Source organism: Pogona vitticeps, chromosome 1, assembly GCF_051106095.1.
Source record: "Pogona vitticeps strain Pit_001003342236 chromosome 1, PviZW2.1, whole genome shotgun sequence".
In the NCBI taxonomy this organism is placed as follows: Eukaryota; Metazoa; Chordata; class Lepidosauria; order Squamata; family Agamidae; genus Pogona; species Pogona vitticeps.
Window position 1 is genome coordinate 70,330,419 of NC_135783.1, and position 18,751 is coordinate 70,349,169.

The following is an 18,751-nucleotide window of genomic DNA, read 5'->3' on the forward strand; positions in this document are numbered from 1 at the left end:
TTCGCTGGAACAAATTAACGTCGTAATGCGAGGCACCACTGTATGTTACCCTTGTCTTTTGAGACTGAAGGATGCCTAACTAAATAAATCTCCTTGCATATTGTACAACCACTGTACAATCACCTCCATTCTCAAAGAAGCTTAAGCAAGGGATGTGGAGAAGTTCCTATGAAGTGAAAAGAACTGGGACAGCAAAAATATTTGGGAAATTGTACTTTCTGCCCAGTAACGCTTAGGATTTAAGATTATCCCACTAACACAGGCATCTCAAAAATTAAATTGCCCTTCACCTTTGCTGCCCAGAGTAACCGTTAGGAGAGTACATGCTTGGGTCAGTGTTTGAAGACACTGGAACCAGCCCATAACCTGTCCTAAAATGATAAAGGGAATCTCATGTAAAAAGCACTTACCCTCCAAATCTGCTATGGGGTGGGGGTTAGGGTGGGGAAAGTCCAAAGGCCCTCTCCGTTGGTATTCAAGACCTTTCTCTGAAGTTCAAAGTGCCATGAAGGCCAATGCAAGATATCTTTTTGAAGATTAAGTTATAGCAACTATTTCATGGCTGTTTTTGTTTGTGAAATCCAATTTACTAGATTCTAGGAAACTTTGGAACAAGGAAACAATTACTATACTAAGTAACTGCACACTACTAAATTTCACAAATACATGTTATGTTGAATTCTTTGATTGTTTTTCATGTGGTCGAAACAACCATAATTGTTTACTTTGGCCCTTAGAGGTATTTTGAAACTGGCTTAATTTTAATGGCTCTTATCAAAGAACAATGGATTCTGGATTATTTTGAGACTTTTCTGATAAAGTCCTTTCACAAAGCTTCAATAACTGGAGTTTCCTTTGTGGGTCAATCTGAATTAGACTGGAGCAAACAAACCTGAATTAGTTGTTCATCTACTTATTAAAGTCAGGGGGACATAAACCCTTTTCTCTTGTCCCAAGTACAGTAGTAAAACACATTTTACTGTTTAGTATATCTAAGCATCGCTCCTTTCTGCTCCTGCTCTATGCTCAGACTCTATTTTACAATAGCTTTTTTCAAAGTCTTTATTCTCATAATTAAGAAAGGAGGCAGTCCAGTTATGGAGCTAAAATGACAATTGAGGCTTTATGCCAGGTAACGCTGCAGGGGTCTTGCTCCGGTAACACAGAGACAAAAGGCTCACATTAGCAGGACGTGGAGCAAAACAGAGCCTACATGGGTTTCATTGAATGCAGAAGGAGGGTCACCGTGTTATTTTCAGTAGTGCTGTGCTAATGTTTTTGTGAAGAGGTTTGATGTTCTCAGTAAATGTTACTATTCTGAAAAGAACAAGGACATTTGTAAAAAATATATCAAAAAAACCTGTACCCTCCACTTTTTCATACATTTTATCATACTTCTATACAGCTATTGTTCCTTCTCATGCTGGTTGAATGCATTTTATTTTTAACTTGAAAAGCCTTATTCTCTGCTCCTTGAAAGGAAATCAGCCCCATAGAACCAACTGGCTCTGGTTCTGTGATGATGTCGCAGAGAGAGAAAAAGAAAGAAGTTTTCCTAACACCCTGAGTGAGTAAAAGGATAAGGATGGGGCTAGGAGTATGGGTAGGGATAAGGAGGCATGCTTCCCTGTTGGTCAGGCAACTTGGAGGATTTTACTCTCTGCTACCCATAAAGGAGGAGGCTTTTATTCTATCTTCTCCCCATTATAATTACATATGATGGGCCAGAATGTAGATGGGGATTGGTGTCTAACCAATGTATGGATGGATGATATCCACATTGGGATATGCAACAGAATATTTCAATGGAACATGCAACAGTATTATATACTAACGTTCATCCAAATCAACTTTGTGACCCAACATAGCATCCTGAGAGACTCTTCCCATCCTGCTTATAACTTTTTTGAACTGTTACCATCTGGCAGAAGATATAGAACAATTAAGACTCGGACCACACGTTTTCTCAATAGTTTTTATCCCAGAGCTATAATTGCAATTAATAATGAGCTTAAAGACCACCAGTAGTGAATAATTAGTTGGACTGTGTTACTTGGCCTGTGGTGTAGATGTTTGTATTTTTAGTGGGGGACTTTTAGTGGGTGGGGAGTGTTTGGGGAATTTTATGTGTGTGCATGTGTCTGGTCTCTGGGTGTCTGTGAATTTCGTTGTACAGTGGGGTCTTGACTTAAGAACGGCTCGAGTTAAGAACATTTTGACTTAAGAACCACTCTCATAGGAAAATATTGACTTGACTTACATACTTAGATTTGAGTTAAGAACTGAAAAAAAAACCACGCGGGAGGCATGGAAAGTGCAAAATGTGAATTTTCAGTTAACTGTTGGCCAGTGAAAAGGGTGCCTGTCTGCTTCCTCACTCCTCCCAGCGTTTAGAGAGTGGATTGGGAGACAGTCTTCAGACTGCCTGGTACTGCCTGGACTGTATTTTCCCTGCCTTCCCTGAACCTTTCTTGACCTAAGAAAAAAAGAAACAAAATATCCCCCTCTATTGGTCGAAGGCAGAATAGCAGCTTCCCATTAGTTTCTATGGACGGAAAAGAGCAGATACGGATCAAATAGTTTTCAATGCATTCCTATGGGAAATACAGATTTGACCTGAGAACTTTTTGACTTGAGAACCGCCTTCCAACACGGATTAAGTTCTCAAGTCAAGACCCCACTGTATGTGTATATACTTACAATGACAATAAATTATTATTATTATTATTATCTTGCTCATTGACAAATTCTACTTAGGTGCTAGAATGTTAACTAAATGTGCTATGAGCAGGAGTTTGCTAGCCCTGCCACTTACATGTTCCCATATATCCATGCATGGAGTGTAATGGAAATGGGTGAAGATGGGGTAAAACTAATGTGCTTTCCTTCCCTACCTGTTTCTCCAGTGCACTTTAAAGCCTGAATAGTGGTATTGTCTCTGCTTTATAAAGATGATGGAGCAACTCACCTCCGGTCATAACCACTTCCGTAGGGGAACTGTTGGCGCTGGCTTAGGCCCATATTTGATATGGCTCCAGAGGGAGCCTGGTTGTACATGTCCTGCATTCCACTGTTGGGCATTTGTCCAGGAGTCATGAAAGCCTCACTGTTTCCAGGCACTACAAAAAGAAAGGACAAACTGATGCTTCAACTTTTCAGAACTATGTGGACTCTACTGTGGACTTCTCTGAATTTACTATAGAGGGGCAAAACACCCCAAAGTTCATGAAACAGTGCCATGTCTTCCAAAATTGGTCTGCAAAATTCCAGTACTCATTTAGAATGACACAGTTGCTGAAATCCTACTGCTTAACATAATAATTCACAACTGAACATGCCCAAAAATGCAGTGGGAATTTGATAAGTCAGCTCTCTATTCCATTGATTCAAATGGAATCAATGTAGTATAAAGTAAGTTGTAACTAGAGTAGGTCCATCTGAATCAATGAAACCTAGAGAGGAGCTGACTCACCAAATCAATGGATCCACTCTAGTCTGACTTACAATGTGAACAACAGGATTTCAGCCATTATTGACTTTCTGTAGCTAGAATAATATCCTATAACGTACTAGAAACTGACTATATCAGAATGTATAAACAAATTCTTCTAGGTCAGTGGTTCAAACTGGGGTCCCCAGATGTTCTTGGACTGCAATTCCCAGAAGTCTTCACCACTTGCTGTGCTGGTCAGGATTTCTGGGAGTTGCATTCCGAGAACACCTGGGTACCCCATTGTTCTAGGTAAGAAAAAAAGGTTGTATATGACTGTTAAAGGAGTCCGAATCTCATCAAAAGGCATGACACGTGATCTACTGATAAAAATCTGTATATGTTTTTTGCATGGGCCACTTTTGGAGATGTGCCCATAAATATAGATGCCAGGAGATGGAACATGGAACTTGTGGATCTCATTAGGTTCTCCAACCATCTAAAACCTTATTTAGCAACAGAGGCAATTCCCAATAATAAGAAAGGGGGCAAAATAATTTTAACTGAAATATGACTGAAACCAATAATGACTGAAATAATTAAGTATATTCCTTTGGAGCAAATCTCTTTACTTCAGTGAAGGTCCCTGTGACCTATAATAGCCTATTTTGTATTCCTAAAAGTTTCCTGTGTTTTTGTGACTTTATTAAGATTTAAAGATTAAGCCAATATATGTCTTAATACACTGGCCAGAGTTTTGCGTATACTGGTAAGAATTTTGCTTATAGTGATGCACACATGATTGAGCAAGGATTTGTTTCTTCTATTTATTTAATATATATTTTAAATAGAAAGTTTTCTGCATCACAAGTCTATGACATCTGATGAGATTCACATACAGTAGTCTTAAACTGAATCAGCTTGCTTGTCCCATGTATTAACCAAAGACTCAAATCCTGCTGCTTTGTTATGAATGTGGAAGGAAAATGACATAACATTCATTCAGTCCTAGCCAGCAATTAACAAGTTGTCACTGCAATTCCTGGGGTGCCTGCTTGCTTGGCAGGTGCTTGAAAATCTAAGGCAGAACTCGTCAATTGCTGGGTAGAAGTGAGTGAACGTGATGGCATTTGCCTTCTGCCTGAGTAACAAAGCAATAGGATTTCAGTCAATGTATTTTTATAGACAATTCAATAGTCCTGCTTACTATTTTACTTAACAATTTGATTTGATCTGATTTATATATTTGTCACCTTTTTCCTAGTATTGAGACCAAAGCTGGCTTACAAGCCAATAAAAATACAGTAAGTTAAAAATATATAATTAAACCAGTTATAGTATTCAAACACAATAAAAATGAAAATACTTTGAAAACTTTCATTAAAATACTAACAATAATTTACACGGAACATTACAGAAAACCAACACACCCACTTAAAGCCCCTGTCCTTAGTTAAACAGTCAGTCGTTGAAGGTTTTCCTGAATGAAAATATCTTTGTCGTCCCCCCTCCCCTCCACAGGCAACAGGGAGAGAACCAACCTTCTGTCCCTTAACAGAGAGTTCCAAAACCTGAGATTGCTGACAGATAAGGTCCTCCCTTCATGGCCTAATCAAATGAGCCTCCAAGGGTGATGAAACTGAGAGGAGGGCTTTTTGGCACAGCCCTGCATGGAAGGCTTGCCAAATGCCTTTGTTTAACTACAAGAAACTGCTTTACCTAACTGAAAACATTGCTATAATTGTTCTTGTTGTTATACACCATCAACTCGTCCTTGACTTACGATGACCCCATGAATGAGCGCTCTCCAAAATGTCCTGCCCTCAACAGCCCTTGCAAACTCTTGCAAACTCAAGCCTGTGGCTTCCTTTAGGGAGTCAATACATCTCATATTTAGTCTTTGCCCTTTCCTGCTGCCTTCCACTTTTCCCAACACTATTGTCTTTTCAAGAGAATCTTGCCTTCTCATGACATGCCCAAAGTAGGACACCCTCAGTTTTCAACATGTTTGCCTTCGGAAACAATTCAGCCTTAAATTGCTCTAGGAGTTACTTGTTCATCATTCTGCCAGTCCAAGTTATCTGCAAAGCTTTCCTTCAGAACCACATTTCAGACTATAGTTTGAAATAGCAACTAAAGGCACTATAGTTTGCTATAATTATTATGAGGTATTTTTAAAAATTTGTGATAAGTACTCTCAAAAATATGCTTTCTTAAATATCTCAACTCGCGCAACTTAAAAACAAAATCTGAGATAGCATCTCTGCTTATGAAAGAATACAAAAGCAGAGGACAATATCATATAATGTCATTATACCCCTGGATGGAAAGGTTAAGGGTCATACAACAATGATACACACAGAGAAGCACAGACACTGGCAGAACTTAACTGTGTAAGACAATTTGGCCAGAACAAATATAAATACCTTTTCTCATCCCACCAAAAGGATCCTTGTTAGGTTCATAGGGCATTCTTCCCATCATATCTGGCATATTCATTGACTGCTGATAGGGTGCATTTGGGGTCATGGAGTTTCGCTTTGGGAATGTGGAATCACTTACATCCGAAAATGGATCATGCACACTGACAGAACTATTTCTAAAAAGAAGGAAGAAAGGTAGGTTTAATCCTCATGGAAACACCATCACATGCATTCTGACACTAGGAGGTGGTCTATGTAGCTGAGTAAGCCACATTTTCTTTTTAAATTACCAGTGTTACCTTTGGCAGTAACAGTATAGTGGAAAACCTGATGTTTAAGCGCTCATGATGATAGTCCCTGGAGCCGGACTCCTAAGGGAGAAGCCAAACAAGCAGGTGGCTGTGTTGACCCATATTAACAAACTAGTTCCAACAGATTTCACCTTCGCCAGAACAATTCTTCTCCCGAGCAAATGGGTCTTAACTGCCCATTCACAGCTAAGCCCCCAAATACTTCGGACTGCACACAGCAACATTCTGTTTCAGCGAAAATTCATTTTCAGTGCTGTAAGCACTGCACCTAAGCTGAAAGGGGACTAGTCTATGTGTGAATGGTGTACTGTAATACCATTGCCCCTCTTAATATAAAAGTCTGGATGGTTTTATTTTGTGAGTCTTGACTATACTACATCACTATCTGACAGCAAAGGAAAATATTTGTACAATATATGTAATATGAGGAGAAACAGTTTTTATTTAATATTTTGGGGACTAAAATATGTGACCAGTTTTCTTTCTTCTTGTGCCAAGAAGCTCAGGGTGGTAGTATAACCACATAGGAGAGAACAGTCACTGGCCCAAGGCCAACAGATGAATGTTACAGCTGAACAGAGGTTTGAACACCATCCATTTATCTGTCTGCATGAATCTGCAGCCAATTCATGGCTACAGAACTTTTAAACACATTATTGCAAGAGATTAATGGCAAGTAAATGTATGAATGTGGATTGTGCTGGAAACGTCCATTCAGCTAACAACTTTTGTAACTGAATTCTGTCTCTGATAATATTCACTCCACATACTACTTTAAAAATACTACCACTGTCACAACCAGACACCTTTTCATAATCAGAATTTGCTTGGCATCATTTCAGCTTACATTAAAGATACATTATTTTTGGGAACACATGAAGTGACTTCTGTGTCACTAACTTCAATTGAGGAATGGTAACTTGATGATGTTACAGGAACTAATGGAAAAAACAAAGTTGGGGCAGCTCACTTTAGGAGAAAATACTAATTTGCTCCATCTGCCTGGTTCCTTCAGAAAGCCACCTTTCTTGGTACAAAGGAAGGAGCAGTTAAAACTGACCAGAATAACCTTCACCCCCCCTTCGTGTCACAGCCACTTATGGATGCCCTCAGCAACAAACAGATACAGTGGTGGTGCATAAAAGCAGAAGACGTGGCTTGCAAACTCATGGGTGAGCTGAAACTAACTAGTCTCACAGCCTAGAATCTTAGACGTGCAGAACTGGTGAGGTAGCAAGGTTCATCTATTGCACCCTCTTTTTGCAACTCTTCTTTAGTAGTGAATGCTGCAAGCAAGCCAATGACTGTATGGTAAAATATGGAGGATGTACTTGATAAGCACTTTTTTGCATTTAACATTGCATCTATACTGTTTCAAACTGTCATGAGAGTGCCTTCTTTCATGTATTCACTTTCATTGAGGCTAGGATCACAGGAGGGTAAACACTACTCACCATCAATAATGTCACAGGCAACAGCTGAGAAATTTGCCTGTCATATTGATATGTCACATAGCAATAATATTTCCCCAACAACAACACAGTGCATTTTGTGCCACAGGAATCTGCAACATCCCTGAAATAGAGGGAAGGCATCTGTGTTTGGCGCAGCTGCTATAGCAGAGACCCCAGATCCAGAAAGTCTACCAGAAGGGACAGAAAATATGTAGTATATCATACCTGCTGCCCTGCATAGGAGTCATCTGTCCATGAGGTGTGGATGCTGGTGTTGGAGGCTTGAGGTCAGCTGGCACTTCTGTCATGGAATTGCTACCAGTAGACTGAGGGGTCTGTGGACCTTGAAGGGAACCCGAGTTAGCTGGCAGGATGGGAGGGGGGGAAAAGAGAATTTTTACAAAATGTGCTCTTGTCAGGGAAGTAACACCTAATAAGCAGAGAGGGGTAATCAGAGGACAGTTATCTCATAATATATCTTCTAGCATACAGCATTATTATTGTGTCATCTGAATAAATATGGTATTTGAGATATGTCTCATGTTATTAAATTACAGTCTTTTTTGCATTTAAAAAAAGGAGAGCATTGCTTATGTCAGGACAGCGAGTAATGAAGATGATGGTTGCAACTCCTAGTTTTCTACACCACTGACTAGCCTAGGCTGGTTTAAGCCTGCTGAGAGCTGCTATCAAACAACTCTGAAACACCACATTTTGCCTCTCTGTGCTTTAAAGGCAATAAATGCTTAATGTGATCTGGCACAGCCCTTATATGTAATACTCTCATTGGCACACAAGGTAATTCTTCAGAGGAAAAGTTTAAATTGTAATGAGAGTGGTGCCCTCTCCACTGAAAACAAAACATCAAAAAACATTAATTTAGCATTTTGATTTAAAAAAATGTTTCAACTCTGAGATATTCTGCCATGTCACATTTCGTGGAAAAAAGGTGCCATATCTCATTTAAAATAACTAGTCACTGGACATCAGCTGCAAAACTAATAGTGAACCTTATCCCGTCATATGTGAAGAATACCAAATCACTTCTATAACCTATATGGGAGCTCAGATGCATAGATTTTTGTACATAAAATGCTAGGGGTAATCCTGAAACAATTCAACGTAACAGCTGAAATCCAGTAGTAAGCTGCAATGGAAATAAGCCCACTGAATCAATGTAACCTTTAGAGAAACCGAGTAACTAAAACCCAGCTGATTCAACTGGCCTGTGCTAGTTGTCAGTACTGGATTTTAGCCAGCATTGGAACTGATTCTAAAATATGCATAGCTTGGATTTCTTGGCTGTGTATAAACTAATTTGTTCTGCCCACTAACTCCTTCCTGGAAGAATATGACAACAAAGAGTCTTGTATCACCTTAATGACTAAGTCCTAGATCTAGTTCCATATTGGCAAGGAAAAAAGCCCCCATCCATACAGGTATCATGGGTTCTTCTCTCCCACCCAATTGTTCCAGCAGTTTGGTTTTATTGTTGTTGTTGCTGCTGCTATCCAGTCAGTTGCCTTCTCTCCAAAAGCACCAGGTGCTCCACATGGCCAGTATGTTTTTAAGCAACGGTTCTGCTTAAGAAACAAGCTGGCTCCTTGGAGCTGCTAGTGTTTTTGCTAAGAGTGACTGACCAGGCAGTCACAGCGTGGGCCAATGATGGTCCTCTGTTCCTGGTCCTTCTATGCAAGGATCCTGGAGATAAGAAACCCATGTGTACAAAAAAAGGAGAGGGCAGCAGGGAGGGGAGGGATGCAGGAAGGAGGGAATCACTTGCACAGAGTGGTAACACTTTGTATACATTTCAAAAATGCACAACTACTTGGGGCAATGGTAATTGTGTGATTGTAATGACAGAGCTGGATTCAGGCCAACTTTGCATAAGCTTCCATAAAATGTAGCTCCTCATTAGAAGTGGTCCATGAAAGCCTATTCCAAATAAAAGAACTGAGAATCTCATGCAGTTCACTGCAGAATATCAAATGCTCCCCTTCCTGGTATATTGAAGCTTTTATTACATACTATGCATCAATTTCATTTAGACTCATCTTAACCCTAACTAAGTCCACAGAAAGTAATGTTTTATAGATCCTACCTGCGTAACACTTAAAGAAAACATGAATATACATTGTTTTCAGAACAAAGTAATGATCTCCCTCACAGTGCTTATTCATATAAATATGTGTCACATAATAAGAGACAGGAAAACAAGCCACCCAACCGTGACTTTGTAGGCTAGGTTTTTACCTGCCGGCTGCTGTTTTCAAAACTACTACTTATGGAAAGCTGCAGAAATGCGGAATAGAGTGGAAAGAGACAACAGGCTTGTTTCTGATCCTCAACCACAAAATAGAACAGGTAATTCTAAGCACCTAAATTTATTTCAAAGAATCACTGTATTCCAGTAATGTATGTTAAACTGATAATTTGTCCTGTTTGTAGAGATAAAAAGACACCAATAACTTGTACCTTGTGTCTACTTGTGAAATAAAAAATATTTTTGAGTTTTAAATACATTTGGAATATGTGCATATGATACACAGACTGAGGCATGAGTTCATTGAGAGGATTGTACCTAACTTTTTGGATAACATTGTACTAGGAATCAGCCATTATGTGTTTCTTTGTTTTAGCATCAATACGTGCAATCTAAAACCTCTACTGTACCTAGGAGAATATAATCCAGTACAGTCTATAATCTACTAGCATCTGTCTTGAGACTTTGTCCAAGTGCTCTGCTTTCCTTAATATTAAACCTGACTAAGAGTTTTGGAGAAGTCTTAGGTGGTCCTAGTAAAAAGCACTGTCCCAACTGTTGATCTTGAAATCATTTTATTTTCCACTGAAAAGCATTACTGTGTATGCCAGGCATTATCTGAGACTTTAAAAAGCAAACTATTCATATTTAACAATGCAGACAGTATGATTTCTCCCTTCCAATAAGTTATTTGCATTCCATTCCACGACTTTAAAATAGCAGCTGTGTGACTGTTTATAAAGTTAAAAGCGTACCTTCCCACACATGCCTTACTGCTAGGCGTCCACTGGAAAATGTTGCTGTTTTCTATACTGATGGCTTCACATATTTATGGAGTATTTATTGCTCATATATTTACATACGTGGAAAAAATGGATACAACAAGGAAGAAAATACAAGTTGAGTTTGTTGTAGAGGTGCTAAGTAGAGATGAGGACGAATATAAAAACAAATTGCTATTTTCGACGAATATAGCCGATTCATCATATATTCGTCAATCCATATTTGTCAAATTTTAGGTCCTGACGAATACAACTCGATGAATATTTTCCCGGTTTTATTTGTCAATTTCTCAATATTTGTCACCCTTTTGGGGACCTCTCTATGCCATCTCTGAGCTTGCTGGTGCCAATGAGAAGGTCTGGTCCATCAGGAGATCCTGATTTGGCATATTAGGCAGCCAATAGTGCTGCTGAAAGGGCTGTGGGTGTGTGTGTAACTTTTACAGAGGCTTTCTAAGCTTTTCTCCTGCAGCCATTCCCCACTTCTGTTCTGATTCTCTCCAGAGTGAGAAGAGTTGCTGTTGGTTGGTGCTTGTGTGCTACTTGTTTGCTAGCTGTGGCTGTGCTTTTTTCACTTCTGTGGGAGCAAAGCAGACCCTTCTTGTTCATTTTATTTGATTTATTTCATTAGTAGAACTTTACTGGGAATTTGGGGAGAGATTTATTTAGCGGATTTCAGTTAGCTTAGGCTGCTTCTTTTTTTGGAGGCTGTGTTCACGGTGTGTGTGTGGGGGAATTTTCTGTGTGACTGTGGAATCCCTTTCCCAACAACATTTAATTCCTGTGGTTGTGTGTGTGTCTTACTCTGAGACTTAGTTGGCAGGGGTTTAAGTTTAAAAAACTTAGTTACTGTGTTAACTTGTATCCCTTCAGGCACAGTGGATGGGGGGGGGGGAATTTGGTGTGTGACTGTGTGGGCCAAATACTTCAGTGCCTGATGGGGCCAAAAAGTCTGCTTTGCTGCCAATTGCCTCAGTGGCCAATGGGGCCACAGTCCACTTTGCTGCTAATGTTCACCAAACTTGTTGGACTTGTAGAAAACCGTCTTAGGAAGCTTCCCTACAAATTTGGTATCTCTAGCTGCTTGGGGATAAGTTTTATAGCATTTTAAAGTGAAAACGAATGGATGAATTGATTTGTCGATTAATATTCATAAATTCATATTCATTGATTTGCTAACCTTGATGAATCATGAATCACAATGAATCACCATTTTTAAAAAAATTCATTCCCATCTCTAGTAAGTATCTAGCTAGAAAATGGTGTCTGCCTGTCTGTTGGAAAGTGGCCCAAAATGAATGTGCTTACTTTATCAAAGAGGGAGAAATGGGCATAAAAAAACAAGCTTTGAATCTGATGTCTGTGGCATGTCAGTCACATGGAATTGGCATTTATGGCTATGGGTACAACCTGGTATGGACTGTCACTGTGAAGTCTCTATTCATTCCCACGTGGCTTGCACAAGGTCAACTAAAAAAAAATAATGGATGTACAGCCAATTAGACTTTTGTGTGTTGCTAGATGAGACTTGCCTCCAACTGAGGATATTTTCAAAAGTCTTCATATTTACAGTGTCTCAAATACCCAGTTAATAATAAGAAGAAAAAAAGAGAGGGAGGGAATGTAACCTCTTCTATTTGCCAGCAATTCTTCCCTATCAGACTCAAAAAGAAAAAGAAAAAAGAGTGCAGCTTCTTGAAACTGGATTAATAAGAGGCCTAACATGCTCTCTAGGATATCCCTACCTTTTGCCAGAAGCTACAAATGTATACTCTAAAGTAAACAATGGAAAGGTTGCTGAAGGTTAAGTACATTCATATACTTCAGTCCTAACAGCCAGACACCACGCTGGGAAGATAATTTACACAGCATGAACTCAGTGCCCTAATTCTGACAAGGGTGGGGGAAGCCGGTGGGAGGTTTAGCAGGATGCGTCACATGTCCACAGTGAATGGAGGTCAATCAAAGAGCACCTTTGTTTATAACCCAGACCCCTTCCTCATTTATCTTCCACTGGGGATTCCCTGGTTGGCTGCATGACAGATTTTGTGACATCACCTGTCAGCTAATAATAGAAATTCAGTCAGCCACCTGCCAGCAAAGATAGATGGGGTTTTGGTTACAGACTTACTAATTAAATGACTGGCTTACACCCTCCGTGCCTCCCCCCTCCCCAATGTTGTTTCTCAGCTGCCAAGGAAACCCAGGGAGCAAACTCCTCGGTGTTCTCTGTTACAGCAAAGCCTCTAAGTTTTGCAGGCTTGCTATAATGAACCTTCTGTGAAAAGCATAAGGACAGAAAGCCTTTGAAATACGTATTTGGCTCTGCTCTCTGTTACCTATTGGACTACAAAAAGAATGAATGGATCCACAAAGCAGACAGTTAATAACAGGGTACGGTGTTTGTGAAAACCCTCATCTTGTGGCTACACTTTGGTAATTTTTTTCATAAGTTTTTTTCAGCAGGTGTGAATGATGTTCCACGAATCCCAACCACAGCATGGAGCAGACTGTTTACAGCCCAATCGTTCCCATGTTTATACAGTAGTAAACCTCTCAAGGTAGAATCATTACAAACAAATCTCTAAAAACATAATCACTCTACTTAAATATTTATCTATGGAATATTCTCCCCAAGAAAGTCTGATGTCTCCTTTTCAGGACCTGGGCAAAAGTGTATCTTTTCCCTCCCCACACACACACACAAAATTCCCAGGATCTGGACACTAAAAAACAGATCAACTGTTGTGGACACATACATTTATGGCATATCTACTTGGTTGTCTGTGTGAAGACAACTGATGACTGATGTGATTTTAAATTTCAATACTGCAGATATACCATATTTTTCTGTGTATAAGAAACCCCCATGTATAAGACACCCCCAATTTTCTAACCCAAAATTCAAAAATCAATATTTTAAACATTAGAAAGCAACACATTTTATTTAATTAGGCAACATTTACATGCCAGTACTATGATATTATGCATCGCCCTTACCGGTCACTGTCACATTGCCTACCCCAGTGATGGCTGAGCCCAAGTGTCCAAACTGGGGGGGGGGGGCAGCAAAAAAACCAACCAACCAACCAACCAACCAACCAACCAACCAACCAACCAACCAACCAACCAACCAACAAAAACTGGCGGGTGGCGGAAGTGGCAGCAGAAGCAGAAGCAGCAGAGGGGAGAATCCAGGCATGGAGGTTCCTCCAGACCCCACTCTGAATCTGCCTCCAGTCAAGCCCAACCGCACCACTGTCTATAGCTCAGCCATTAGGAACACAGCCAGCTCGCTGCAGCCAGTGCCAGCTGCTCCAGATCCTGGCCTGTTGCCCATTGGGGTGCTAGTTCCGTGGCATCAGCTTGCATCATTTGCATAAGGCTTGTAATTGCAAACAGAAACAAACTATCAGCACTTTCACTCGTGACTGGAGGCAGATGGTTTGCAGACATACAGTAGGCAGTTTCGCAACCACACAGTTTTCTCCTTGGCTTACTTCCGTATAAAGGACAACCCTCAATTTTTACTCTAACGATTTTTGGAAAATGTATCATATTTCACATGGAAAAATACGGTAGGCTCATTTGAATGGTATTTTTTTTTTTGCTCAGTAGGGCTCCCACATTGATTTATAATAGATTAAAATAATACAAAAGGGGTTTTATAAGTGGATTAAACCCTTTTAAAAACTGCAGATCCAAACATCCTCTAAAAGACCATTAAAAAGATCCCAGAGAACTATGGAACAGTTAGCTATCCATCAGAAGTCCAACTGTAATGAAACCAGCCTAAGTTCTCTGAGAAGGGAGTTCTACAACTGAGTTGTGCATACAGAGAAAATCCTGTCTCATGCACCCACCAGCCTTGTGTCTTGAGATGATGGGCTTTTTACTGAGGATCTCAAATTGCAAGAAGGTAAATATAGAGGAAATCAGACTTTCAGAAATACTGGCCCCAATGAGCTTATGAGAAAACCAGCACCTTGACCAAAACCAATGCATTTAGCTCAAACTAGCAATCAGAATGGAGCTTAGAAGTAAAATGCAAGCCAGTGCAGTTGGTTCAAGATGCGTGCTCTATGCTCTGTAAAGCTCATAGACCACTGTCTAGTCACCACATTTTACAACAGCTAGAGAGCCTCTGTGCACTTTTTAAAGGGAGCCCACATACAGCACATTACAGGAAGTAACTGAGGCACAGATTGTTGTCATCAAATCCTTATTCCCTTGGAAGAGACGTAGGTAAAGCATCATCCTAAAGTTGAAGTTTATTTTATTTATTTATTTATTAGATTTCTATCCCACCCATCTAGACCAAAGGTCTACTCTGGGTGGTTGTTAAAGGCACTCTTAGCCATAGTAGATGTATATTTTTCCAGGAACGGTGCTAGGTCCAAGAGCACTACCCAAGCTGTTTACCAAGTCCATTGAGTGGAATACAATCCTATCCACAGAAGAATGTAATCCTAACTCCAGACTGGCCTTTGTATTGACTAACTAAACTTCCATCTGATCCAGACTGAGCCTCAGTTTATTGAACCAATCAACCTGTCACTCCATTCAGAAACCTATTTAGTACCTCCATGAACTCCTTGGCATCCATTTTAAAAAGAAATATAGGTTGTTACCATCAGCATAATTATGAAATCTAAGTCCTGAGCTCAGTGGAGATCTCCCAGTAGCTTCATGCAAATGTTACAGAGCACAGGGGACAATACTGAACCTTGAGGTATCCCACAGCTAGGAGACTGAATATACACACTTTAGTACATGAAACTATGGTAAGGTGTCGATTCTGGCCTTCTAATGGTAAGCATTTCTTTTTTCCAAACAGTTTATGAACCCACTAATATTTAAAATTGTGCAAAAGGACTTGTGTTAGAAGTCAGATTATGCAGTCCAGCTTTTAGTTTTGAAGTAAGAAAAGAAAACGTAAAGAATAGGAAACTGAAAACATTGTTTTTTTTTTTAAAAAAACATACCTAATTGTACAAAACAATGATCAATTAGGGTTCTCATCAGCTATTTCTGAATGGGAATAAAGGATTTACTGTATTTTTCCACGTATAAAAAGCCCCATGTATAAGACATCCTCCCTACTTTTCTAACCCCAAATTAAGAAATCAATATTTTAAACATAAAACAGAATACATTTTATTTAGTAATTAGGTAACATTTCATGTGGCTTTCGAACTAATAGATCCACCACTGACATGGAATTTTCCCTCAGACAGTTGCAGGAGAAATGCAGGGAACAACAACAGCCACTCTTTGTGGGCTTCATAGATCTTACAAAGGCCTTTGATTTGGTTAGCAGGGCCTATTCTGCTGAAGACCTCCAAAAACTCATGAATCATTTTAGCCAGGCCTGCCAAGACTTTGGATTAACAATCAACCTGAAGAAAATACAAGTCATGGGCCAGGGCGTGGACTCACCTCCCTCTATTACCATTTCCACGCAAGAATTGGAGTTTGTTCATAACTTTGTGTAGCTTCGCTCAACAATCTCTGACACTCTCTCCCTAGATGTCGAGCTGGATAAACGCATTGGCAAAGCAGCTACCATGTTCTCTAGACTCACAAAGAGAGAATGGCTCAATAAGAAGCTGACGGGATATACCAAGATCCAGGTCTATAGACTGTGTCCTGCGTACACTCCTGTACTACAGTGAGTCCTGGACCTGTTGTGCACTGCAGGAGAGGAAGCTGAACATGTTCCATATGCGTTGTCTCCAATGCATGATTGGTATCACCGGGCAGGACAAAGTTCCAAATGGAGTAGTCCTAGAATGAGCTGGAATTTTTAGCATGTATACATTACTGAAACAACGACGTCTACGTTGGCTTGGGCATGTCATGAGAATGGTTGACGGTTGGATTCCAAAAGCTCTCCTGTATGGAGAATTAGTGCAGGGAAAGTGCCCCAGAGGGAGACCACAGCTGCAATACAAGGACATCTGCAAGTGGGATCTGAAGGCCTTAGGAATGGACTTCAACAGATGGGAAACTTTGACATCTGAGCATTCAGCCTGCAGGCAGATGGTGCATCACGGCCTCTCCCAGTTTAAAGAGACACCTGTCCAAGAGGCAGTCAAAGCAGCAAAATCAGGGAACTGGACAGGGGACAGATTGTATTTTTCTTCAGTGTGGAAGTTGTCACTCTCAAATTGGCTTCTCATTTGTCACTCTCAAATTGGCCTCCTCAGCTACGCTAGATGCTGTTCCAAGTCTTCTATTCAGTGCACGTTACCATAGTCTCTAGAGACTGAAGGATGCCTAATCTAAAGGTAACATTTACATACCAGCACTGTCATATTATGCATCACACTTAACTTTGAGCATATCACTTTATTCAGCCTCTGGGCTCAAAATGCTTGGACACAACCAGTCCCTGTTGCATCTGAGCACTGCCTACATGCTCCACCTCCAAAGAGGTATATTCTAACTGGTTTGTTCAGCATCAGCTGACATCAGTTACATAAGGCTGATGATTGGAGGCTAGTGATTGAAAGAAGCCTGTTTGTAGAGGCAAGGTATGGGCAGTTTCGCAATCATGCAGGTCTCTCCTCAGCTTACTTCCATGTATAAGACAACCTTCAATTTTAGTCTAAAGATTTTAGACAAAGGTATCATCTTATGCATGGAAAAAGATGGTATATGTTGGACTAAATTATGCTCTCCACTTTCCTCCTGGCAAAATCACTTGGTGAAAACCTCTTTGCATAACTACGCTGCATAAGGCTGAAAACACCATTAGCCCTAGTGATTTTTCAGAAATTAAAAGTTTCTGATTCCCTCCAAAGGTCCCAAGGCTGCCATGGGATCTATTTCATCATGGGGAAGCACAGGACTAGAAGTATGTGTGCGTGGTGTGTTTACGAAATCATCCTGGCCATGGCAATTTTCAGAAATGAAATATATTCCCCCAACCTCCATTCTGCAGTCTCCAACAGCTTCCCCACAGTGAATGGGATTCCACTGCATTCTTGGAATACCATGATCAATGGTATCAATTGCTGCTCAGAGTTCTGCTGAATTTGAATTATCTTATAATGTTTCTTTTTGTCCCTTTTGTGTAAGACTTTTTGGTACCCCTTTGGTGGTAGGAAGTGACACATACGTTCAATAAATGAATGAAAATTCATAAATAAATGAGAAATGATAAAGTCACCCATAAATTCAATCAGCAACTTGTTAACAAGTAGCAATTTGGTGCCCAAATCTGTGCCATTTTGTTTATGAAATTTTATTTCAGCAATGAGATTCTGGCCATAATAGTCTTGTATGTGACAATACCTGCTTTACTCCACAATATTTTTGGGGGTGAACAAGGATTGAAAATATACAAATGTAATCCTTTAGAAAAAAATAAAGTGAAATTTGATTTTATGCAAAATCCAGTTAATTAATTTGGCAGGAGGAAAATGAAGAATATTATTTTGTCCAGCATATAAAACCTTTACTTCATTTGCCGTATGCTCATGAGAAATCTCTTTGTTCATTGACTCTGCAAGATTTAATCACGCTTCAAAGGAGTATAAATCAAAATACTGACCATCTTCTTTCTCCTGTCCTTGGTTGATAGTACCTTTTTTTTACTCCAAAAGCAAACAAAGAATCAGCCAACCTGATTTGTAACATGATTTCTTCTGTGCAATTAAAAATATTAAGTGGTCAATAAACTGTTGGAAAAGAAGAAATGCTTATAATTAGAAGCACAGTCCTTACAGATTGCACAAAATTTCTGTGTTACCAGGATTGTTCATATTGCACTAACATTTTTCCACCCAGAGAAAGCTTTTCTTGCTATAAACCTGCAATTCAGGCACGCTCTTTTCTGCTCCCCAAACAAAACAAAACTTCCATTTCTGATCCTTAAACCGTACTGTATTACTGTTTTTTTTAAAAAAAGAGTTTCCATTCTGCCCAAAAAGATTGAAATCAATGTTGCTGATTTGTTCATTTACAATTGCAAACTCTGACATTTCTCTGCTTCACCATTTATTAAAAGGTAAACTGACTGGGGCTGTTGAGGCAGGACAATTTGGAGATCGCTCATAGGGCTGCATAAGCTGGAAACAATTT

The 18,751-nt window shown here is 39.8% G+C and overlaps 1 protein-coding gene across 7 annotated transcripts in view; it reads right to left on the reverse strand.

The window, feature by feature from the left end:
- Positions 1 to 18,751, reverse strand: part of ARID1B (AT-rich interaction domain 1B) — a 475,555-nt gene that overhangs the window by 18,129 nt on the left and 438,675 nt on the right. For all 7 annotated transcript variants that reach the window (XM_072994953.2, XM_072994947.2, XM_072994944.2 and 4 more), the window contains 3 exons: positions 7,844 to 7,982; positions 5,857 to 6,029; positions 2,969 to 3,119 (listed from right to left, as the gene is read on the reverse strand). In XM_072994953.2, coding sequence (XP_072851054.2) covers positions 2,969 to 3,119; positions 5,857 to 6,029; positions 7,844 to 7,982 — 463 coding nt within the window. The remainder of the gene's footprint in view (positions 1 to 2,968; positions 3,120 to 5,856; positions 6,030 to 7,843; positions 7,983 to 18,751) is intronic.